General features: G+C 35.8%; 1 protein-coding gene across 14 annotated transcripts in view; it reads left to right on the forward strand.

Annotated features, from left to right (window-relative positions):
• TCF12 (transcription factor 12) overlaps positions 1-14,475 on the forward strand; it is a 374,750-nt gene that overhangs the window by 332,753 nt on the left and 27,522 nt on the right. For 8 of the 14 annotated variants that reach the window (XM_038580520.1, XM_038580518.1, XM_038580521.1 and 5 more), the window contains 3 exons: positions 5,463-5,541; positions 13,305-13,378; positions 14,374-14,445. In XM_038580520.1, coding sequence (XP_038436448.1) covers positions 5,463-5,541; positions 13,305-13,378; positions 14,374-14,445 — 225 coding nt within the window. The remainder of the gene's footprint in view (positions 1-5,462; positions 5,542-13,304; positions 13,379-14,373; positions 14,446-14,475) is intronic. The other 6 variants (XM_038580524.1, XM_038580526.1, XM_038580525.1 and 3 more) reach the window with 1 other exon arrangement.

Here is a 14,475-nt window from a genome sequence, read left to right on the forward strand (position 1 = left end):
GTTTGGTGATAGAATAAACATACAGAGGTGAACTTTAATGAAATAATCTGTGATCTAAAAGGCTGTATTATCCTGTTTTGTTTTGTTTTTTTAATGTAGCGTTGCTCCTCCTCTCCACATATCCACTCTATGAAAGTAGAAGGTACAAGAAAAAGTCCTGTACTTTGCCAGGCTGTCAGTTCAGGGAAAGGTATTAATAACAATTTGTTTGTCATCACTTTAATTTAGGGAAAAGGAGAACTAGACAGTGTGATGGGTGAGTGGAGAAAATGCCTTTTATTATACAATTGGAGAAGCTGCTTTTGAAAAAAAAAAATGAGGGAACCCTGGGTGGTGCTGCGGTTTAGTGCCTGCCTTTGGCCCAGGGCGTGATCCTGGAGACCTGGGATCGAGTCCCACATCAGGCTCCCGGTGCATGGAGCCTGCTTCTCCCTCTGCCTCTCTCTCTCTGTGTGTGTGTGACTATCATAAATAAATAAAAAATTTAAATAAAAAAAAAGAAAGAAAAAAAATGAAAATTATATATTTTTATACTTGATACATTTTATATTTGATATGTGTTTTTATTTTTTTTTATTTTTTTATTTTTTTTTCTAAATTTTTTTTTTTTTTTTTTAATTTATGATAGTCACAGAGAGAGAGAGAGGGGCAGAGACACAGGCAGAGAGAGAAGCAGGCTCCATGCACCGGGAGCCCGACGTGGGATTCGATCCCGGGTCTCCAGGATCACACCCTGGGCCAAAGGCAGGCGCTAAACCGCTGCGCCACCCAGGGATCCCTGATATGTGTTTTTATAATGATTTTTTAAAGCCCACAATTGATTGTCTTGGTAGTCTACTTATACCTTCAAAAACCCATGCCTGCCGAACAATATGGACTGCTTAATACATCTACACTAATTCTCAGAAATAATGGAACATCACCATATCATTATTCTCAAAACTTATACCATAAAACTGATTTATAAGTGAATTCAGCTTTATAACAGGATCTTTTAGCCCCCTTTGGTATTTCTGTTACTGAACTCCATTACATAAATATTAAGAAAAATACCATTTACTGAGTCTTGATTTTTATCAAAAAGTATAGCAAATTTCAAGTGCATTTTACTTCCAATTTTTTTTAAATATTCAGCACCTACTTATATAAGGCAGTGATAGGCAATGATGGATTCCGTGTAAAACATTACATGGTTTCTGCTTTCAGAGAGCTTACAGTCAAGGAGAGATGATATGACAAGTATACAAAAAATGAAAACGTACAGCATACTGTAAAGTAAAAGACTCAGGAAAAGTATAGTTATTCTAAGTATAAAGGAGGTGAAGATGAGTATAAGTGGGGAGGTGACATTTGATCTGGACTGTCATCTGGTGTAGAATTCCATCAGGGAGAAATTAAGAAATAGACGTTTTGAAAGGAGAAGCCATATTCAGAAAATGAAAAAAATATATATGTTTTGTTTGGATTATAGGATACATAAGGTTATAAGTAGGTTATAAGGTAAAAAGATATTTCTGTGACAGATTATGAAAGACGTCAAATGTCATTCTGTTTAGTAGGCAGCAGGAAACAATATGTCAGATTTTACTGTTTAAAACTGGTTAGGGACAATAACTCAGGCAATTATGTATGGCGTGAAGGAGCAGGGAGTAACTAGAAATGTAAAGACTTAAGTAATCCATCCATAGTTCTAATAAAGGTCTAAAGTAGTGTCACAGCGGTGAGAAGGATATGTTCCTATCTCAGAAACAAGAGAATTGCAGGTATTGGAGTCTGTGGTGGGAAGGGTGGAGGGGGCTGGTAGCGGGGAGAGAGTGGATTTGGTGGCCATGAGAATGCTGGTACTGAAGTAGAGGAAACAGAAGAGTGATGAAGGGAGGAGTAGGAAGCTTGGAGCAGTAATGCAAAGTTTGGCTTGACACATTGAGCTTGAAATGAAAGAGTATGTCCAGACAGAGAGGTCCAGCAACCAGTATGAGGATAGAAATGTCAACTTAAAAAAAAAAAAAAGAACTGTCAACTTAGTAGTCATTCATAGAGATGTCATAGTTGATACTTTCAAAAGTTCCATTACTGAGGGATAAAACACAGGTAAATAGAAAAGAAAACTGAGACTAGAGCTCTGAGGGAAACCTACATTAAGAAATTGGCAGCATGATGGGCAGCCTGGGTGGTTCAGCGGTTTAGTGCCGCCTTCAGCCCAGGGCATGATCCTGGAGACCCGGGATCTAGTCCCACGTCAGGCTCCTACATGGAGCCTGCTTCTCCCTCTGTCTGTCTGTCTGTCTCTCTCCCATGAATAAATAAATAAAATCATTTTTTAAAAAAACATCAAATGCTCTAATAAATTTTTAAAAAAAGAAACTGGCAGCATGAAAGAGCGACAGAGCCTACATAATTAATTAGATCCAGTGATTTAAAAGAAATACTCAAATAGTAACTTCTCACAAGGATAATATTCATTCCTTCAACAAGTATATATTTACCAGCACTGTTGTAGAATCTGAAGCTCCTGCAAATACTGTATAATTCAGATTCTGTCTGAATGAAACAAAATCCTAGCTCTTCTGGAGCATACATTTTATTGGGGGAAAAGGTAAGAGACAGTAATAAAACAAGTAAACAAGTTTAAGCAGTGAAGGATCATTATAAACACTATGAAGAAACACAACGAAACCAGGACGGTGTGTTGGAGATGCAATGCTGTTTCTCCACTGCTATCATGCTATTAATCTTTTCAGTGAGTTGGGTCTACTTGATGGTAATCAGAAGTTTTGCATGAACCTGAAACTTTTCTCACCCTCAATGTTATCAACTCCTCCCTGCCTTACCAATATTATAGTTAAGACATATTGCATAAAAGTTAATATCAGTTCCTAAAAATTATGATTATTTGAATCTTGAATGTGAGAAATAGTGATTTATGAAAGTAAAGGGATATGTTTATGGTTTAAATCATTTTCTGTATGCAGCCCACTAAGAACCAAACTGTGACCTTTAGCTAATTTTCATATGTGCATCCTGATTTTTTAAAAGGTAACAACTTTAAGACCAACAGTATTGATCTTAATACAACATGCTACCCTCCCTGTTACTAAGTCCTTCCGTAATATCTTTTGAAGTCTCCATAGTTTTGCTTTTCCAAAATGGCTTTTTAACTTGAATATACAATTTCTAGATCTGGCTGTTTGGAGAGAGTTGGTGATTAAAGGCATTTACAATTAGAATTTAGTAACATTATACAAATTGGTGTTATTTTCTTTGAGGTAGGTATAGTATATCCCTTCATAGTCAAAGGAAAATAGGCTTTCTGGCTGGTTGCAATTCAATCAGTGCTTGCTTCTTTTTAAAAAAATAGAAGCTGTTGTGTTTAATGATTATGATTTGTGGAATTCTGTTTTAAATAAGCCTGTCCCAATATCTGGCTTTTTCAGCATATTATGTTGTCTTTAAAACCAATGCTGAGACCCCCTTCTTGGCCATAATTTGGGTCTCTTTAAATTCGTTAGAGCTCTAAGCTTATTCAGAGCAAGGGTATTTTTATCGGATGACTCCTTTCACCCACAAGTAGTTTTCCTTTTTAAAATGTTTGACCACAGTTCATCCACATAAGTTGAATTGTTCTGCCCTAAGTTAAGTACTGAGATGTGAGGATGGTTTATTATGCTCATTATAAAAATAGAATTGTCCTAGAGAAAACTTCCTAGGAACTCTTAGTACTTAAAGAGACCTTTAAAATATTTAATGGTTAATTGGGTAAACTTGTCACTATTGTCTGTCACAATGTTTTAGCAATATGAAATAAATACAAAAAATTTCAACAAAATTTTCAGCCAAAATACCAAAATTTATGCATCTAGATCTTATACTTTTTTTAAATGGTTCTCTTAGTGGTGCCTGGGTGGCTCAGTGGGTTAAGCATCTAACTCTTGATTTCAGCTCAGCTCATGATCACAGGGTAGTGACATCAAGTCCATGTTGAGCCCATGTGTGGCTCTGTGCTGAACATGGAGCCTACCTAAGATCCTTCACTCCCTCTGCCCCTCCTCCTCAGTTCCTGCCACCTCCCCTGTGTTTTCTCTCAATGAATGAATGAATGAATGAATGAATGAATGAAAGAAAGAAATGGACCTCTTAGGAGGTAAAATCAACAAATCATTTTGGGAATATTATCTGAGAGACTTTTAGGGTTTCTTCCTCAAGGGTGACAAAATAAACCCTTTGGACACAGGTTCAGTTTTTCTTTTTTTGTTTTTGTTTTTGTTTACATATTTTATTTACTTATTCATGAGAGACACAGAGAGAGGCAGAGACATACACAGAGAGAGGAGAAACAGGCTTCATGCCAGGAGCCCAATGTGGGACTCGATTCCAGAACCTCGGGGTCACACCCTGAGCCAAAGGCAGACACCCAACCACTGAGCCACCCAGACATCACCACAAGTTCAGTTTTATATGATACATCATTTGGCAAAAATGTAATTGATCAGACTGAGAGCTTTTTAAATGAGAGGGGATAACTACTTCAAAAAATTATTTTCAAAAAAAAAAAATTATTTTCTTTGGCTTTTAAACGGTAAGACTTATCAAAAGATAATAGTTTCTGGAGATAATTATTTTTTTAATGGATATCACTTATTTGGATGATATATTTAAGAAAGATTGTTTATTAGACGTGTGAATTCTACAGTCATTCTCTTTTTCTAACAGAAATGTAAGTAATTTTCAGCTACAGTGATAAACAAATATGATCTATTTTCCCTCTCATTATTAGAATACATATGGTTTTTTTTTTTTAAGTAGTCTCTGTGTCCAACGTGAGGCTCAAACTCATGAGAGTCACATGCTATACTCACTGAGCCAGGTAAGCACCCCTGGAATATATGATACCTTTTTTTTTTTTTAAGATTTTATTGATTTATTTTGAGAGAAAAAACAAACAGGGACAGAGGGATAAGCAGACTCCCCACTGTGCAGGGAGCCCAATGTGGGGCTTGATCCCAGGATCCCAGGATCATGATCAGAGCCAAAGGCAGACACTTAACCAACTGAATCACCCAGGTGCTCCTAAATACTTTTTAATACTAGTTTGAAAACTATACATAGCCTTGGGATTCCTGGGTGGTTCAGCGGTTTAGCGCCTGACTTTGGCCTAGGGCATGATCCTGAAGACCCAGGATGGAGTCCCACATCGGGCTCCCTGCATGGAGCCTGCTTCTCCCTCTGCCTGTGTTTCTACCTCTCTCGCCCCCTCTGTGTCTCTCATGAATAAATAGATAAAATCTTTAAAAAAATAAATAAAACTATACATAGCCTAATGTAATAGTCCTAAATTGATGAAACCGGTTTTTCGCTCTGAGTTTTATGAGTGGCAACTTAGATTATAAAAATAACTCCATACAGATGGATTTATATTTTTTGTTGTCACATATTGATACATGTATATTTTGTTTTCTGGTTAGATTTATTCTCCTGACCATACCAGCAGTAGTTTTCCATCAAATCCATCAACACCAGTTGGATCACCCTCACCTCTCACAGGTAGGCTTCTGTTTTATCTGTTGACTTAAAAACATGGGTGGGGCTGCTTTGAAAATTTTGAACTTTGTTTATTGTCCAATAAAATCTTGAAAAAATTATCTGAGTTTTGAGAAAACTTGTAAACAGAGCCTTCCTCTTACTCATTTTGGAGAATATTTAAATATTTGCTAGTTTTGAATTATTCTTTTCCAATTCTTAATTTAGTATAAATTTTAGGAGCAGTTATTAAGATAAAAATAAGGCTAGACAGTTGTGATGAAAGCAAAATAGAGTAGATATATCAAGATTTTTGGTAAGGTAGCATAGAAAATAATCAAAATAACCTATTTAGAAGTATATCTAACTTCTTTCTTCCTTGTTCTCTGCTATGTACCACGTGTAAGACTCAGAGATGAATAACTTTCTGCTAGTTTGTCTTTATTTTTAGGTCCACTAAGTTGTTATTTCATATATATGTGTGTATGTATGTATGCATATACACACACATACATTAGGAATAATGTAGGGTTTTTTGCTAAGAAAAAGAAGTCTTTACGAATGTGGATAAATATTGTTAGTAGAGTTAGATAAGTGGTTCAGATTTGTTTTACTTTTTCCTGTTTCTTTCTACATTTGATACTATCCTACGGTATAAATTTGTTGAAATACAATTGTTATTATTCAAAATAGAAATTTTTTAATTAGATAAGTGGTTCAGATTTGTTTTACTTTTTCCTGTTTCTTTCCACATTTGATACTATCCTACAGTATAAATTTGTTGAAATACAATTGTTATTATTCAAAATAGAAATTTTTTAATATTAGGAATAAATAAAACTATAGGAAAATGCTTAATATTCATTAAGCTATAATTTTAAAGCATATTTTTTTAGCAGTGTCCAGAGGAAAAAATATGCTAAAGAAGAAATGTATTAGTTCTAAGGGAAAGACATTAGGCAATTGGGTAAAAATTGTCCTGTTCCTCCAGAATTTGACCTCAGAAATGATTCTTTTTCTGATCATGTCATTAAGTCCATGTGGCTTTGTTATTGTTGTTGTTGTTGTTAAACCTTTTTGCTTTATTGAGGGTTTCTGATATATCAAGGCCCTGGCTATCACCTGTGCTTTGTGTATTAGCTTTGTGACTGCTAAGAAGCATTCCAGTGTGGAGATGATGAACTGCTGGCAGCTGCTTTCAGCTCTTAGTGGGTTCTGCCACTTTCTCAGACACCGTGGCTTCAGCTGTCTAGTAAAAGTTGAACAGCTGTTCCCCGCATAGACAGGACTATGAAAGACCCATTGACTTAAAGTTGTTATTTAACAGAGAGCTGAAATTACAGGAAGAATGATGTAACTTTAACCCTACTCACCCCTCTGGCACAGTTTTACTGAAATTATCAGTGGCATTTTTGCCACAGCCTGTTTACCTCTTTCTCAGAGATGAGTATATTGGTTCTTACTATGTGTTCCCACCTTCTCACCTCTGCCCAGTGAGCTGTAAAAGTGTCCTTTGGTTTTTGTTTTGTTTTTTGTTTTTTTAAAGATTTTATTTATTTATTCATGAGAGACACACAGAGTGAGAGAGGCACAGGCACAGTCAGAGGGAGAAGCAGGCTCCATGCAAAAGGCCCAAAGCGGGACTCAATCCCGGGTCTCCAGAACCACACCTTGGGCCGAAGGCAGCACCAAACCACCGAGCCACCCAGGCTGCCCTTTGGTTTTTATTAATACTGAATGGGAAGTCAGGCAGCAGAGGAGTTTAGAATTTATGAGGGGACATCACTAAAATGGAGAATAGGAAGACTTAGACATTTTTCAAAAAATAATGGTCCAAAGTAAAATCTCACATTCCTCCTCCATCTTTATTTGATGTTTAATGAGTGATACCCTTTTTTCTCTTTGATTCAGCTGATTAATGAAAATCTATGGTCTATTGAAGTGTTTAATGAAGGTATTAATAGGCTTCTTATTCAATTCGGCAGTCATATTCAAAGAAAAATTCTTTCTTTCTTTATTCCTACTGAAACAGCACATCAAAGACTGATTTTATGCAGTTGCACTTCTCTCCCATCTCCTGTATCTAGTATTTTCCTTCCTGTCCCCACACAGACATATGCACACACCCTAAATTGGCAGAAAGGTAAAGGGAGAAGGAAAAAGGAAAGCATAATGTGATAAATTATTCACATGAAAAAGATGGAGCAAACCAGAGTTTCCATTATAATACGTGGAAATTGTTTGGTACCTTTTATGGTAGTAGCCTGTTATCTAGAGTAAAAAAAATCTACCCACTGTGTGCTTTCTACGTTTGTCCTCTTCTCTATGCCTGAGTATCAGTCAGACACAAGTGAAGAGCCACATAGGCAGCTTCTAAGGCAACCATCATTCCTGTTTAAATTCCACTTATTTTCCTTAGGAACTTTTCAGGCCAAGAACATCTATTTCTACCTAGAGTGTGCTTATGAGGCACTTCTGAGATAGTTATCATGTATCAGTCGGGATGAATTAGGCTAAAAGGAAGAAAATCTCTTGTCTTGACTAGCTTAAATAATAAGGGGCTTGCTTATCTTGTACAAGAAGCCCATAGCAGGGCAAATTCCTGGGTACCAGTATGTCAGAGCTCCTGCTCTACTACTTTGCAGTTCTTCCTCACCCTGGTGGTGGCAAGTTCAGCTATTCAAGATACCATATGTGGACATAACCATGTTCATTAGAAGAAAAAGGGCCATCTTTGCCTTGTATTGTAAGAATCTTTTTCAGAAGCCTTTTCAGCAGATTGGCCCTCATGAGTCATTGGCCAGCACTGGGACCCTAACATACCTGCTCATAACAAAAATGGAACCCACCATGTTTATCTTAGACATCAGGATTTACCCAAGAGCTAAGAATAGAGTTACTCTTTTCTGGTTCATACCAGGAAAAGATAGATACCCCACCCCCTTCTGAACAAAATCAGCGCTCTAGCAGCAAGGTGGAAGAGAGATGACTATGTCCATTTGGGAAAGGACACAAGTATTTAAGAGGGTGTGTTTACTAAAGGAACTTGGGAAGCAGACAAGCAAAACCATGTTTTGCCTTTCTAACTCTTGGAATATAAATAAACAAAGGTTTAATAACTGCAATACTCAGTAGCAATCTTGAGAACATGTACAATAGAAATAAAGAGGGAGGAAGAGAAGAGAGGGAAGAAAAGATTCCTTAGTTTTGGCTAGTTTAATCAATGAGATAGTTATTTTTATCATCTGTCAGTGTGTTTGGTGTTAGGCATTTATCTGACTTCAGGAGATTTTCAATTTAGCTGAGAAAATAAAAGATAAACACATAAAAATACAACCGTCAGAATTCACTCTTAAGCTAGAGTGGTTGGAATAAACTTCATGAAGAGAACAGGACTTAAAAAGGAGAAAGAGCTTTCCTGGGTCCAAAGGAAGAGTGTAACAAAGATCCAGATGCAAGAAAGCACATGACTTCTTCATCTGGAGTCATGGGATTGAATGATTATGAACTCTCCACGAATGGACATATGAAACACTAAGATGGAAAGGTTGGCAAGAGCCAAATTATGGAAAGCAGAGCGCTCAGTGCTACATTAAGGATTATCCAACTTTTTTCCCAGATCTCATGCAAGTTTGAGTTTAAAGTGAGATTATGGGATCCCTGGGTGGCTCAACAGTTTGGCACCTGCCTTTGGCCCAGAGCGCGATCCTGGAGTCCTGGGATCGAGTCCCATGTCAGGCTCCCGGCATGGAGCCTGCTTCTCCCTCCTCCTGTGTCTCTGTCTCTCTCTCTCTCTCTCTCTCTCTCTCTCTCTATCATAAATAAATAAATAAATAAATAAATAAATAAATAAATAAATAAATAAATAAATCTTTAAAAAAAATAAAGTGAGATTACAAAGGGAGGCAACTAACAAAATAAGAAAATGCATGATAAATGATTCTAAGAATTTCTTTCAGCCATTCAAAGTGTTGGTATCTAGTCTTTAAATTTATTAACCAGTTAACTCTAAATTCCATTCAGAGTGAGACCAGATCAGAAACACTAGGTTAATTTTGAATTTAGTGATGAAAGAAAGCCTGTCCATATTTTCTAGCCAAATAATTCAATTCTCCTAATCACCTAGCTAGCTTATTATTGGGAAATGGTCATTAAATTTTAAGAGCAGGTAAGTTTATTACAGTCCTTTTTGGGGTGATCCCTAAAAGGCCCAGGCAGTTACAGAAATTGTTAGCTACAAAAACAGTTGCAAGGTTGTGCTTATATAATAGAAGGAAGGATAAGCCCCAAGTGAGTAGATATCCAGATATCCAGTAGTGAGTCTACTCCAGATATCAAGTGACAGAGAAAGAAGGTAGGAAATCCCCTATTCTCTTCCATATGTGTGTAATAATGCTACAGTTGATGATGACAAGCTAGAGATAGAGATGCCAGCATCAGCTCTGGGATTGACTTCTTCTAAACTATCCAGTCATCCCTTTTGTGACTAATAACATGAATTTTTTGAAAGGACTAACTGGGGTTCAAGGAGCTCTGTCCATGAACTATATAACTTGGCATTCATTGCTATGAAGTTCGAACAGTTATCAGTGATTTAAGCACGTTAGTATTCTGTTTTAACCAAGTATGTCACACTAAGGCAGGCCAGTCCCATAATAAAAACAAAACAGGTTTGAGTGTATTTGTATTTTTCCAGTTTAATGAATTCCATTTTGCATATACACTTTAATATGATTTCTTCGCATCAGTGTAAAAAAAATAACGATTGTGAGTGATTTCTTATCTAAGTAACTCTGCACATTTCATTCCTCAACACTAAACTAGTTGAAGAACCACAGAAATTGCCTCTGTTGCCAACCAGATGCACACTAACAATCCTGTGGTGTTTAAACAGAAAATTTGTATTAATATCCTATACAGATTAAATAATTTTATGATTAGAGTCCTATTACAGGCTGATCACCAAAGGGAAATAGAAAAGATGAAACAAAATGTCTAAAAATAAAATATTGTAAACATTTAAAAGAAGCTACATTCAAAGTAATTTGGGGTCTTTTTCAAAATGAATTGTAATTAACCTCTTATCCACAGAAAATTCATAATTCAACATCTGTGCTTGGAAAGTACCAGTGCAGTAAAATCAGTGGTGAGGTACAGGCTAAATAGAAATGCTGTTTATATGAATTCTTCATGTAGTCAGTTACTGGATTTCTCTGGTTGCTAAATACTGCTTGTTAAATAAGTTAGTTCACAAGCTTCTGTTTCCTTGCACAATTTTAGATTGTCCATGATTTATGTAGTTGAATTAGGATTACCTTTGTGTGTCTAGCAGGAAACTTTGTAATAGTCCTCAAGATATGTAATTTGCTTACGAGTAAAAAAAAATTATCTGATGAAGTACATTAACATTTTTCTTACAGTTTTAGTATTCAAATATTTTCTATATAATCACAAAAATTTTTTATATAATCACAAATTATATGCAATCACATGCATATAATTGAGAGAGATAATCAGGTTAAGAATCTTTCCAACTTTTTAACCTGCAAAATATATATGTTTGACGGGAATAGAATTACCCGTTTATTCAGTGAAAGTGAACTATAATAGTTATGACATAATATAAGTTTGTGATAAGTTTATCAATGTTTTCTGAATGTAGCAAATAATCTACAACATTATTTGGTGAATGCTAAAACTTCAGTTAGCAGTAAATGAGACAAATTAAATAAACCTTTAAGTTCTCCAGTTTTGGATTTCTAATAAAACTCAGGTTGTCCCTGAACCTTTTTTTTTTAAGATTTTATTCATTTATTCATGAGACACAGAAGAGGGCGGGGGCACAGACACAGGCAGAGGGAGAAGCAGGCTGCATGCAGGGAGCCCGACATGGGACTCGATCTTGGGTCTCCAGGATCATACCCTGGGCCGAAGGCGGCGCCAAACCGCCAAGCCACCTGGGCTGCCTGTCCCTGAAGCTTTTATTAAGAGCAATAACACGTATTTTTTTGGATGGTTTTCATTATTTTCTGTAAGTAATTTATTTCTAAATGCACAGTCATGAAATAAGATTTTTGATCAAGTATGTTGTCTTTTTTTTTTTAAAGCTACCTTGACAAGACCATTTAAACACTACATTACATTCTCTCCAACACATCGAGTTAATCCTTCCTTTTTTTTTTTTTTTTTTTTTAGTTTTTTTCCTTTTTATTTTTTCTACTCTGAACTTCTTTTTTCTTTCTATTATTATGTTGCAAGTTGAAGGGCAAACAACCTTTAACAGTTCTCAAACTGATACTTTCCAAATTAAATAATATGTGTTGGTATAAATTATGCTGGGAAAATGTTTAATAGATAAATGCATTTGCAGTCATTTGAAATTGGTGCATTTGTGTATAACTTAATGGCACAAGTAGCAGGACACTTTAGACAGTAATTTGGCTTTGTGAATTAAGGATCATAAATATGTTTATACCTTTTAATTCAGAAATGCTATTTATCCTTGGGGCACCTGGGTTGCTCAGTCAGTTAAGCATCTGACTTTGATTTCAACTCAGGTCTTAATCTTGAGTTCAAGCCCCATGTTGGGCTCCATGCCTGCAAATAAATGCTATTTATCCTCAAGACATGTTCCCAAAAAGAAAATAACAATGTTTACCACTCACAATATGGAAATATTTAGATACGATTCATAATAGCCTACTGAAAGCAGCCAAAACATCCAATAGTGAAGGAATAGTGATGGTTAAGTAAATTATGATCTAGAGAATCCGGTGAATATTAACAGTCATTATTAACATTGTCATGAACACTATGTAAAGCCATGGGGGGAGGAACAGAATTTTAAGTTATGTATATTTTAAGTACATCGTCTCAAGATAATGTGTGCTTTTGGACAAAGTCTGAAGAACATGCAAACCATAAAAGTTTTTGTTGTTTTGGTTTTGGTTTTTTGAAGCATAGTTGACAGTGTTACATTAATTTCAGGTATACAGCATACTGGTTTGACAGCTCTATATGTTATCATATGCTCACCGCAAGTGTGGCTACCATCTGTCACCATATAACACTATTACAGTACCACTGACTATATTCCCTATGCTGTACCTTTCATCCCATGACTTATTCATTCCATAACTGCAAGTTTATAACTCCCACTTCTTCGCTCACTTTTCCCTTCCTCCTGCGCCCCTCCCCTCTGCCAACCACCAATTTGTTCTCTGTATTTATGGATCTGTTTCTGCTTTTTTTTGTTACAAAATATAACAGAAGTAGTTAATAAAACTAATACAGGTTTTTTTTTTAAGATTTTATTTATTTATTCATGAGAGATACACAGAGAGAGGCAGAGACACAGGCAGAGGGAGAAGCAAGCCCCCACAGAGAGCTGGATGTGGGACTCAATTCTGGGACTGGGATCACTCCCTCAGCTGAGGGAAGAGGCTCAGAGGCTCAACCACTGAGCCACCCAGGCATCCCAACTAATACAAATTTTTAAAAAATAGTTATTTTTATTTTTTTTTATTTTTTTTTTAAATAGTTATTTTTAAAGTATAGTCTTGTCTTTTTTTTAAACTCCTAATACTGTTGTATGAATAATGAAAAAGATTTTTTTCTAATGTGTTGGGCTTATAAGTAGGCAATACTATGCTGAAGGCTGAACAAAAATGCTTACATAAGTTTATGTACAACTACAGAGCACCTTTACCCTTTGTTTCAGAACATTATCAAGATCATCGATTTAACCAAGGTTATGTATATGTGCTTTTCATGTTTTGTTTTAACAGGTACCAGTCAGTGGCCCAGACCTGGAGGGCAAGCTCCTTCATCCCCAAGTTATGAAAACTCACTCCACTCCCTGGTAAGAACCTCTTAGAAATAAACAGGTCACTTTTATCTGACAGTGCAGAGTACATTTTTTCAGTAAATCTTGAGTAAAAAAAACAGTAGGATAGCATTACACACAAATTCTTTGCTAACAAATGGCCTGATTTAGTTTAACAATATAAGACACATTGGGTGTGCCTTTTGCCATCTGTTCTTTGGGACATCAGGCTTCTGGACAGCTGGTGTTAAAATAGAGTTATGGGATTTTTGCTTCTTTGATAAATCTAGAGTTTAATTCTTCTATATTGTTATGTTTACATAAAAGAGGAAACAAACAAAAAGGCCCAGAGATCAAGTAAAAGCAAGAAAATTAGTCCAGCAGTGGAAAATGGTATATTTTACTCTTTCTTATGTGTCTATTCTGTATATAATTTATTACATGTCCATTAAAAGTTTAAAATATAATATCAATTATATTTGTCATGAAAAGTGTTACTTCTCATGTTTTCTTTTTTAAAAAATGTATCGTGTTAATTGTATAAGCAAAAATGTTATTTAACAAAATGAATAAGGCAGCAGAATAAAAGAGCCTGTCTGGGTATTGAGGGCGAATAATTTGCAATAGAATGTAAACTACTGTGGCTTTTCATTGCTTACCACAGAATTACAAAGTATTATAAAAAAATAATAAGGATGACTTGATGGAATGCTAAGTCATATATCATTCAGTAATTCCAGGTTACAAATAGAAAAGTTCTTTTTCTGTGACTAACAGAATAGTTGAAAGGAAAGTCTTCTTCTCTCATATTTTGCAAACAAATATAAGCAATGTGTGCTATTTAGATGCTAACCTTGTAACTTCGCTGTTAAATCCCAGCCTTCTCATACCTTAATACAAGTAGATCTTGCAGGTCTCCGCGTTAACTTTACTAACATGTTATGCTGACATGCACATCAGCTATTTCCTCATCTCTTTTGGAGTTAATCTTAACCTGTGCTTTGCCTCCTGTTCTGTCTTGACTTTGCCAGAAAAATCGAGTTGAGCAGCAACTTCACGAGCATTTGCAAGATGCAATGTCCTTCTTAAAGGATGTCTGTGAGGTACTATTTCTTTTAGATGGTGCCTTTTTT

Source organism: Canis lupus, chromosome 30 (assembly GCF_011100685.1).
Source record: "Canis lupus familiaris isolate Mischka breed German Shepherd chromosome 30, alternate assembly UU_Cfam_GSD_1.0, whole genome shotgun sequence".
Lineage (NCBI taxonomy): Eukaryota > Metazoa > Chordata > Mammalia > Carnivora > Canidae > Canis > Canis lupus.